Source organism: Serinus canaria, chromosome 2 (assembly GCF_022539315.1).
Source record: "Serinus canaria isolate serCan28SL12 chromosome 2, serCan2020, whole genome shotgun sequence".
In the NCBI taxonomy this organism is placed as follows: Eukaryota; Metazoa; Chordata; class Aves; order Passeriformes; family Fringillidae; genus Serinus; species Serinus canaria.
In genome coordinates this window covers 109,114,070-109,125,518 of record NC_066315.1, presented here as the reverse complement: position 1 = coordinate 109,125,518, position 11,449 = coordinate 109,114,070, and the positions used below count along the sequence as shown (strand labels likewise).

The following is an 11,449-nucleotide window of genomic DNA, read 5'->3' as shown; positions in this document are numbered from 1 at the left end:
AAAAGCCCTCAGAAAAACCGAATACTTATTTTAAGATGGAATAAAAATGCACAAAATTATTTTACTGGCTTAAAATTAAGGGAAGGACAAACGTTAATATTTAGCTAGTACAACTTTAACAAAATTATTTAAACTACAATGCTTAGATGAAAAATGAAATAATTTTTAGAAAGCTTTTACTGCCAGAAAAAGAGCCTGTCCCTTTGGCACAGGCCCATGAAAAAATAATCAATTCTAACCAGAACAAACTAAGTTAAATTATCTCTATGACAGTAGATGTTCAGGGGGGTTGCTAGATGGGTATTGGATATGAAAAAAAGATCACTGAATTGTAAATTACAGAGGTTGATATTGCCTTCTTTCTGCATTTGGACAGATTTTGGCAGACAGGGCTGTCATCTGCTGCTAACAAGACCCTCAGATGGTATCACATCTGAAATACTGACAGGAGGCTAGAAAAAAGATGGTGTTTAGGATATTTGTGAGCAAGCCTGTGAAAAAGCCGCTTGTTGTTCATCCTGCAACATTTTGCACCCTCACCATCAGTACTCAAAGCTCTCTTTGCAGATTAACATGATGAAAATGTTGTGGTTTTTTACATTTAATATAATGGCTACTGAATTTCCATCTCAGAAAGGCCTTCCAGACCTTAGGAAATACCTGCTTTGAGGGATATAACTTGTACTGGTTGCCTTTCATGCACTATGGACATTTAATTTTTTCTGCTGTGGGAATGGGAAATCAGGGAAGTGCATGCTGGGATGGTTATTGTTGTGAAGGATGTTCTGGACGGGGTTGCAGACGGAGGCAAAGCACTAAAATACACCCAGCATAAACTACCTGAGGTAAGATAATCACTTTCATTCACCAACTATTCTACTTAAACAACTTAGTACACAACACCTAGTTTCATTTTACCAGTATAAGATGATTAATGCTCGAATTACATCAGAATTCATTCAAACTGTCCCTTACATCATTTAACTGAAAAATCCTTTACAAAGGGCTGACTTCTCTCTCCTATTTCTAGTTCACCAACCTGTACATACAACAGATGTGCACAAGGAGGATCTCCTGCCTAAGGCACTGAACATAAAATAAATAAACAAATGACAAATATTATTTTATCTCTTTATTTTTTTTTCCAGAATATTTTAATATTGAAGCCCAAGTTGTTATTTTCAAGGGACAGGGAAGGGGGGAAGGAAAGGGAGGAAAGTTATGAAGACAAATTATTTTATTTAATTTATGGTTTTGTGAATGGTCATTTCTGTAGGCAACAAAAGGTTGTTTTCTTAAAAAAAAATAATAAAACAAACAGCACCATTAAAGAAAGCATGATCCCTGAATTCTAAACAAAACACTGTCTTGAAACACAAAAAATTGCTAAAATGCTTGTTTCACCCAGTCTGGTGGGGTAACAAAGCAAAGCATAACAGCATTAAACTGTAGCAATCTTGCTGAAACCAACTACACCCCCTTCTGAAAATTCAGAGAACCACTTTCTGAGCTTGTCCTGTGGGGATAACATTTTCTTTGGTAGAGGACTGAAGGAGGGTATTTACTTCACTGAATGCAGATAGAAAAAGTAACTATGCACGTTAGGGATCTCCCCAATAAATCTGTATTTCTCATGCATGTTAGGTACGAGTGGATTTCACATTGCTGTTATACTGCAGGAGTAATACTGCCCAATAAAGGCATAGAATGGCTAATGTTGAACAGATGTAAACATTCAGAATACTGACAAAAAAAAAATTACATACACACAAAAAACCCTGTACTGAAAATGTGAACTGAGTTAAGTTTCCATAAAGCAGAAAAAATATTTTACAGCAGTACAAGAGAATTATGGCAACAAAGTAAAGCACTTTTCTTGTAACATTCATGAACAGTACAAATACAACAAAGTTATTCTACGGACTAAATTATTCTTTAACTATCAAATATAGTACAAAGCGAAATATTATGTGCTATAAAAGAAGCAACTCCTTAAATTAGACTAAAAAATGCTTTTTTTTACTTTTCGTTGGTTTTACAGTGACAAAGCATGATGACCGAAGACAACAGGATTTCGTAGATTCAGAAACATTTAGCCACACAGGTCCATGATAAAGCCACTGAATATTTCGCTGCTTCCCCCCCAGTGCTCTGCAGAGCCGCGAAGATGAGCCCTGCGCTGCTGCCAGGAGACTGCAGAAGTCATTCAGTGTTCAGAGCAGGGCCCTTCATGTGCGTCAGCTAAAATGATCCCTTTGGGTGACACTTCTCAGCTCATCTCGAGTGTTTATCCTGGTACTTCACCACACCTTGGAGAAACTGCTAAACCAGAGGCTACAATAACGATTCTGAAATTGTGCGTGTGTTCATAAGGGGAAGGGGGTGCAGCATAAGGTAATTTTACTTCAGAAATTGCATTATAAAGCACCATATGCACCAGCTTAAAAACTGTGCAAGGAATTGCAGGGCCCTGAAAAACCATCTGCACGTTCTGTAGCTTACCCTGACAACATGCACCACCCTCAAGAAGAAAGTCTATAGTACAGAGAATATACCTTTTCCTTTATGGCTCAACCTTTATTTTTGTCTTTTAAATGCTATTTCATGTACTAGATCTCAGCAGATAAATAAAATGCAAACAGGGAGCATCCAGTTCACCATTTCTTAACTATTTTTTTAACATTATTTCAAAGGGAGTTTCTGCTTGGAAAATTATTTCGGAACAGAAACACGCAAACACACTCACTGCAAATGCCCTAACGTTATCTGCATATCTCACAGGTATGCAATTAAAACAACAAAGAGGGAGGAAAGAAAAAAGCGTTTCTCCCTCTCACCCAAAAGTGCTGCTCCAGGGGTAGGAGTAGGGGGACAATTTTTGAGATTAAAAAAAAAAAAAAAGGTAAATTATACATGCTGGACATTGGGACACATACGTACGTACACACAAACACAGAGCAGTGTGTTCTTAAGCAATTCTTCCACCACTTTTCAGTGCATAAACTATTAACAACCCACGGTGCAAATGGCATGGTCATCAGAAAACACAATGACACTGAGCCTGAAACCTGAACAATAAAACAACAAACACAAAAGGAGTAATTCAAAATTAATGTCTAAATGTGACTGTGGTCTTACCAAAGGCCTAGGGTCACTCTTCCCTAGGCATTTGTGTGATACCTAAATCCACGTAAGGTTTTCAGTCACGCTAGGATTCAATCAGGCTCTCACATCACCGTGGTTGCTTTTGAGTATTTTCATACCCTAAACCTAATCTGTAACAACACTTCACCACTGTTGCTAACTAATTGCTTGAATTTATTCCTGGTGCATCTCCAATGACTCCAAAAAGAAAGGAGTGGAACTGCACTATGGAAGAGTTTGGTCAGTTGTGTAATGTAACATAGCACCATCCAGTCTAATGCCATTTAAAATACATTTTATCATGACCTCACACATGCAAGTTGCAATCCTGATACAAAAATGACAACATGACATGAATGAGTGACCTACCACATTAGTCACACTCTTACCCTTCAAACAAAGGAAAACTATGCTGTGGCCGGAATTTATTTCTGTATTATGTCAGTCAATACAAGAACTATTTCAAGATGCAAGACCAAACAAATATTGACTTATGTGCTGTGGACAGGAAAACCTGAGCTAGAAATAAGGATTCCCAGCAGGCTTATATAAACATAGGTAAATAGAAGTCTAAGACTGGTTGCTCTCTTTTTTTTTTTTCTTTTTTTTTAAATAGAAGATCCTAGCTCTACCAAGTATAAATACAATGCAATACAATTCCAATACAAAGGCTCCTCAACTATGAATCTGATATACATTAACTGACTACACTCATGCTTACTCATGAGTTTTGCCCAGTTGCTGTTTCACCAGCAGCTGGCATAGCAGTGGATGCTAATTTTCACTTGGTTACTTTTAGGTTTTTGCTTGGCTGGCTTATTTTCCTACCAGAAGACCTGAAAGTGCTGAGAAGCCGTTCCTTAGTTCACATGTCATATTAAGGAGCACTTTTGTATAGAAAAAAAAAGTATTATTGTATCAGCAACAAATTTGTTAGTTATTACAAATGGCCTTCGTACCACACAGTGTCAAAAATAATATAGATATGTTGCTAATTACAATAAAAGAGAACATCAAGGTGCACCATAGAGCTTCCTATGACAGGAATGTATGTTGTAGATATTCCAGCTCACTTTTAAGACAACAAACGGTATTTATCATGTTTGTGAAAATGGTCCCGCAAGAAAATAAATATGGTTCCTTCCTTCAGCAGAACCTCACTAATATGCCCTCAAGTCAGGAAGACCGGTTACAGCTGATGAAAAGCACACAAACAAAGATCAGACAAAAAAAGTATGCTCTGAAATACAGCATACCTTTCATTTCCTAAATGTAGCTCTATCATTCACATTAGTACTTCAGAATGCAACAGTTCACTGCACGATGAAACCAAGCAGTCTTACATCTCACACATTTTTACTACACTGCTCTCTTAACACTGTGCAAGGAAAATCAGTTTTCTTGGGCAGGCTGTAAGGTCTTTGGATTAGTGAGGTTCTGCTGTGATGGTAAAAAAAAAACCTGTTTCTCTTGATGCTGACATTTGGGCAGACCCAACCACATGTTGGCAGGTGACTTGAACTCCACATGTTGTGTTCTTGAAGTGGGAGTAAAGAAAAACCCAAGGTGTTTTTATCTCCCCAGCAACTGCATGTGCTTTATCCCTTTATAATATTTTCCTTTTAGGTGAATAGGACTCCAAAATCACCGTTTCTCTTTTCTGCTGTTATGGTGGCTAGCACATCTGGAATGCAGCTATAGTCCTGAATGTAAATACAGTACTGGATAACTACTGAAGGTTACTTTAAAGATGCAGTATCCCTTTTAAAAATACACTTTGCTTCCAAATTTCTAAAACGGGTCTGACTTTCTTTGAGAGAAAAAAAATCAGTCTTGTAAGTACTTCTAAGAATTACTTTAAATGGCAGAACTCTCAGATGTTATTTAAATAGAGTAACTCACATAAGAGGAAAAAGAAATTATAATCTAACATTCAACCAATATGCAATTAAAATCTTTCCTTATTCACTCATTAGAAGAATGCATCATTTTTAGACCACAAAAAGACTACAACCTCGAGAACCAATGACCTATGTCTGACCTTACTTTTATATATATTTGGAACTGACAAACCTAGTGGACAGATTAGAGAGACAAATACAAATAAAGAGCATTTGAGTGAGAAACAGGAAGAGAAAAGAGATTTCTAATCTCCAGTAGAGAAGCTACCTTCTCCAGACTCTACAGAAGCCAATGTGTTTCCAGTGCTGGTCCCGCTAACTCACCACAAATCTTTCTCAAGGAATCAATAAAAAAGCGATGATGAGTAAGATTTGAGTTCCACAGTCCCTGGCAGGCACATAAGGAAACTTCTCTAACCATCTAAATTCCTCTTTCAAATTTCTTTTGTTAGGTGAAGTGACTATATTTTAGCCCTAGATAGTGAAAGAAAATTGAAGAAAACAATCTTGTCAGCAGAAAGACTGCAAACTGACTTAGAATCTACAATGGTCGGCACCCCACACCTTGCCACTACCCCGCTCACACCAGCTGCTATTCAGTGTGTTATTCATTCTGCATAGTTACTCCACTTCTTACAGTGCTATTCTTCCACCGATCTTTAACCTGCAGCTCATATCAAATATCAAACAGTGGAGAAAAAATGTGCTGCACTTTGTGCAAATAAATAGAAGCTATGAATTATATGCATTAATGCATTTTTCTTTTTCTTTTTAGCACAGCAAGAGCTCATAGATGCCTCAGTACCAAGGCTATCTTTTTTTTAAACTACTTCTACAGGTCTCCTCTTCTTCCCAGAAAATGGCACTCAGGCAGAATAACTAAGTTCTGAAAGCACCATGTAGGAGAAAAAAAAAACAAAAAACAAACCAAACCAAACCAACAAGAACAACAACAAAAAAAAAAACCAACAAAACAAAACAAAACAAAAAAGTTTTAAAAAAAAATCAATCCACTAATTGCAAACCATTAGTGGCCTAAACTGTTCTGATTTCTCTGTTCCTTTGTCCTGCTCTCCCACATTTATAAGGGATACTGCATCTTTGACTGAGCTCCTACCGCACCACCAGACAAGCTACACACAGTTTGGAAGGCCCTATGCAGTCATCATGACAGAAGGCTCCGCAGCCTTTGCACACGATCATGGCTTTCAGCCTGCAGGAGCATTTCAGTTCCAGCTCATCGGCGTTGCTGCTGTCAGCAAATTTCTGAACCGGGATCTGCGCGTTCTGGTTAGACAGGCCTGTGGCAGTGTTTGAACCACTTCCTAAAATCCCAATCGATTTCTCAATTGCAGATGCTGCCCTTTTGAAACTTGTGCTACCAAAGTGTATTGTTGGATAATTTCCACAGAGCTGCTGCTGCTGCTGCTGCTGTGGGTGCTGCGTCTGTATTTTCTGAGCAGCAAGTTGGGTAAAAGGCTTCTGTGGCTCAGAAAGTAAATAGGAAGAGAAATCTGCATTTTTTAATGCAAACACTTTTAACTGTTCTTTCACTTCGTTCTGATCATAGGAAGCTTGTTTCATGCCCAGTTCGCAGCTGCTGCTTAAACCTTCCTCAAAAGAAATAGGTTCAGATTTTATATTGCTACAGATGCTTGCTGGCTGAGGCCAACTAAGTCTTTTAGTGGTTTCCATAGTAACTGTCGGTTGTTTTTGATCAGAGGGGACTTCGGCATTTGGGTGAGGAGGGGGAGGAGGTGGCAGGGGCGGAGGGGGAGCAGGGGGATGCGTTAATGTTTTACTCTGCAGAGTTTGAGAGGCACTGGCAATGTCATCACCTTCCTTAATTTGAATATTAGGGGAAAACACACTTCCTAGCCTCAGCTGGTGAGCTGCTGTAGAAATATTCACATCCCCCAAACCCTTCTGTTCCAGGTGTCTGCTAAAAGCAAATGAGTTGCAGCCAGGTGGGCCTTTTGAAGTAGTTTGCAACAAAGCTGCCGTAGGAATGGGGCCTCTTGCAGCCATGGACATTTGGTAAAAATGCTGTCTATGTGAGGTACTGGCTTCTGCGTGAAAGCTGCCATTTTTGTCAATGTGAAATAAGCTCTGCTGGAAACTGCATGAAGGCAACGGTCTCTTCTGCTGCTTGATCTCTGGGCTGTGAGCGATCCGGCTCTGAACGGCGTGTTTGTTAAGCCACTCTTGCTTAAATGGCTGTCCGTGCCCTAGCTGATTCATGCTGGAACTAATTACACAAGGAGCCACTTTAACATCTGTGTCCATTGACACCTTCCCAGGCTCACATTTAATTTGAGCATGTTCCCCTACAGTCCTGGCCATCCTCTTTTTCGGATGGTTTTCACGCTTTCTGATTTGTAGCGGGGCTATGCTGCCTGCTGTAAATCCTTTACCATCTGGATTAGGGGAGTTGGAAGCATGTTCAACAATATTTCTCTCAGCCACTACTGTTTTACATACTGAGGTAGTTTGCAAAGGCAAGGGAAGCCTGCTAATTTCTAGTTTGGCTCCTGATCTGGGCTGCGGCAGCACTTTTTCTAAAGGCAGATTGCCTTGCAGTAACTGTGTCACTAAGGGATTGTTGGCCTCCACTGAGGACAAGCGACAGCTAGAGCCCCCGGCACTCGTAACTCTCTTTAGGGTTTCCGTTGTCAGGGACAGGGAGTCTTCCATGGAGTCCGCGATGGATGTCTTGGAGGTCTGTGGTGGCTGCACACTCGTGGCTATTTCTGCAGTCTGGGCAGGCATTTCAGGTCCTGTAAAATCCTCGGTGTCCATCCTGAAGCACTTGTCAGTCTCATTAGTTTCCAGTTTAACAGGAACAGCAATGCTTGTCAAAAGACTCCTGGATTGCAGTTCTGACATTTGTGTGTAACTGGAAGGTTCGCTTTTGACATTTTTCAAGCAGTTTTGCTCTGCAAATTCCTTATGCTTACCAGAGGTAAGATGGCTGACCACTGGCTGGTCTGTATTCATTGCCTCCTCATCACGCCAACAGATTCTATTGTTAGTGTTGTACTGATTGGCACAGGCAGCATTGGCTTCATTTTTCAGTGCTGAAGGACCTCTCAGTTGCTCAGCAAAGCCTTGGCTGGTAGTAACCACCTCAATTAATTTATCTTGAGGAGCAAGAGGCACTTCTCGAAGACTTGAACAACCTGCCTGCAAGTTTTTGCTGTCTTGCTTTGCTGTAATGGCGACAAAGCTGGAACTGTGCTCAAGGTTTTCATTAGCAACCACTTCAGGCCTGCTTATGACAGACACCTGGGGACAAGCTATACTTTGTAAGGCAGCTTCTGTCCTTACAGGTCTGCTCTGCAGGTCAATGCTGTTCTCTACGTTTTCAATGGAGGAAGAAAGTGACAGACTGGAATTCTGGTTCGTAGTGTGGTCAACAATGACTTTACAAGGTATAGACCTATTCATGGCAGTTTGTGTAAAGCTCAGTGGATGACATTTACCAGACAGATCCATCCGGTTTCGTGCTCCAGAGCCTTTTTCTAAGAGATCAGCATTCAATTTAGTAGCATTATCATAAGAGCTTATTGTCACCATGTTACCAGTAAACATTGAGATAGGTGGTCTTGCAACAGAATCTGCTGCTGCAAGGGCCTCACTGCAACTTAAAGCTGACCTGACGGTAGTGTGGATGGAGACAGTGCTCTGCTCGCTACACCTGGTTATGGCTATCTTATCAGAAGGAAATCTGTTGGTAGCCCCCACTGGGGGAATCAGTACAGAACTACCAGAGAGATGATTTGGCAAATTACTTGCAATAGATGAAGCTGGCACAGTGGCATAATGACTGGAGACAGCGTTACTCACATTGCTACTGGGTACTGGCAACCTTTTCTCCTCGATGGCGTTTGATAAGACTGTGTTGTCTATGGAGACTGGTACAGTACTGTTATCAATACATTTTGGTCCAACAGTTATGCATGGAGTATCAGCCCCTTGGATGGTTTTCAGCATATTTATATTACAGGCTGAAATTGCTGTGTTTGCGCTGTCAACAGACATTAACACAGAGGATTTATCAACAGAACTTGCAAAAGAAAGTTCTTTAATTGCTCCAGACATAGCAGTGCTGCAAACACACACAGAGACTGAACTTTTATTATAAAGCACTGGCACACTGTTACTTTCAGTAGAGGTAGATGAAATAATTTTCTCACACAATTGTGGCACAGGTATATTTTCATCAGAACTGTGCACAGATATCTCAGTAGCAGTTTCTGGTAACGTAGCTGTGTTAAGGGACTGCTGCAATAAAGTGGTGGTCTCACGGTGATGAGAAGACTTGTTGCTAGGGGACCTGCAGTTAGGATTAACTATAATGACACCAGTAGAACCTTCAATCTTTGTGTCAGTAGTCGTTGGTATTTCCAGAGATGAGGTACTACTTTCCTTTGAGCTGAACTGTGACTTTGATTCTTTATTAGTCTGGAGTAAATGAGCTCTGGCTTGATGCTTTGCAAATAGCTTGGCCTTTGTTTGCTCCTTGATGTGTGCCAGCGTTCTTGTCTTCCCACCTTCGCATGGGGTCCCCATTGCACCAGAGACTATGCTGGCAGCTGCTGCCACGGCTGCTGCAGCTGCAGCTTCTCTTTGGGCTCTTGCTTGCTGAGCTCTTGCTTTGATATCTGCCAGAGTTCTAGCCCCAGTGTTTCTCCCACTGCTGACTGATGTACTTGGGGAAACTCGAGGTTCTGGTTTAGAAACAGGCTGGCTCTTGATGATAAAAGGTGGTCCAATTTTTGAAAGCTGAATCTAAAGGGAGAAAAAGAAAAAAAAACCAGTAAATTTTAATGAGATCATCAACTCACTAAAATTACCAGCTGTCTCTTTAAGGGTCAGAGAAAGGTAATGAAAGGAATTACTGTTCAATGCAGGTGAACAAAAACCTGCTAAAACTTAATGACATTTATGCTTCAATATTAGCCTACTCACACTGATCCTTTTGAGAGGAAGAAAGATTGAACTGGATGACAACATGATGCTTATCAGATACAATTCGTCAGACCTGTTGTATATTCAGTGCATCTACCTGAGATGATCAGCAAGCCTTGCGCAGTGATACTGGACAAGAACCTGCAAGCAACCCCTTCCTGCAAACATGTGAAAAAGTAACGATCATGTAGTGCCCTTCTCCTTGGTCACCAGTGATTAAGCCTGTGCTTTGCTTATAAACCAGACAACAAATCTTGCCATTAGACAGGATGCAGTGGTATCTCCACTGAGCCTGTTTTCCAACTTCCATGATGGAAGATTTAAGAGGTGTAAAAGAAATAAATCACTAAATAATCACTATGCCTTTTCTTTCCTCCCTTGCATTTTTAAGAGACTTGCTTTAATACATCCCTGGACAACTCTTACATTACTGCACTTCAAAAATTAAATCAAATCCTCAAGACTATAAATAGTAAACCCACAAATATTGGAAATTTAAATACCTAGCACTTTCAGCAAAATAATAACCTGTAAAATCACTGGAATTATTAGGATGTTTCCAATTAGGCATATAGTTTTTCAGGATTAAGAATCCTGGAACCACTTTGTAACTCATACACTCTCTCAGGATACCCCAAGGTTGGAAAAAAAATTTCATTTGTTAAAATGGACATATGTCTACTGGCTGTCTCTAGCAATAGGAATTAGTGGTTAATACTATGACTTATCTTCTGAAAGGAACTGAGTAGAAAACTAGGTAGTTATTTGTAGAAAAAGTAGCCATAAGATATGATGGGAAGTGACAGCCATACAACAGAATGACTTAGAAGAACTGGGGTTCTTTTTTCCTCCTATAATTACAAATTATAGGGGTTTGTTGGCGAGATGATTCAAGAGCAAAATTTTTTTTACACAAAAAGCATACCAGAATTGACTGCCCACAATTCTTCAAAACATTCTGCTTTCAGTTTCAGCAGCAACTCTTTTCAGTTTCCACTTTGCCAAAACTCCTAGAGCTCTAAGTACTTGGTTATTTTTTACTATTATTATAGTAATGACCTTTCTTTATTCCCTAGTGATCTATTTCCTTTCTGCTTAGAGAGTTATTAGAATTTATTAGGCTAGATAGAACCTTCCAAATATGAAAGAATATCACTAAACTAAGAACGGAGCTAACTTCCAATTGCATCACTGCTCTTAAAAATAAATTATCTGAAATATGCTTCTGCACTAGTGATTAAAGCCTATTAGTCTATTTGCCCTCTTGGCCATATTAACAATGTTCAGTGACTGCAAAAGTTAAAAATAAATGCAGAAAAGGGCATTTCTGAATAATCAGGAATTAGTATTGCAAAGTCAATGGCTTAAATACAGTAAATTGGATCTTAAACTTGGCTGATGTCATCAAGTACGAAATTAAAAGGCCCAAAACA

The 11,449-nt window shown here is 39.7% G+C and overlaps 1 protein-coding gene across 6 annotated transcripts in view; it reads right to left on the bottom strand.

Annotated features, from left to right (window-relative positions):
- Nucleotides 1-1,117: 1,117 nt before the first annotated feature.
- The window catches only part of ASXL3 (ASXL transcriptional regulator 3), a 126,685-nt gene continuing 116,353 nt past the window's right edge, over nt 1,118-11,449 (bottom strand). For all 6 annotated transcript variants that reach the window (XM_030228230.2, XM_050970740.1, XM_050970741.1 and 3 more), the window contains one exon: nt 1,118-9,836. In XM_030228230.2, the coding sequence (XP_030084090.2) occupies nt 6,159-9,836 (3,678 nt within the window). In that variant the 3' untranslated portion in view covers nt 1,118-6,158. The remainder of the gene's footprint in view (nt 9,837-11,449) is intronic.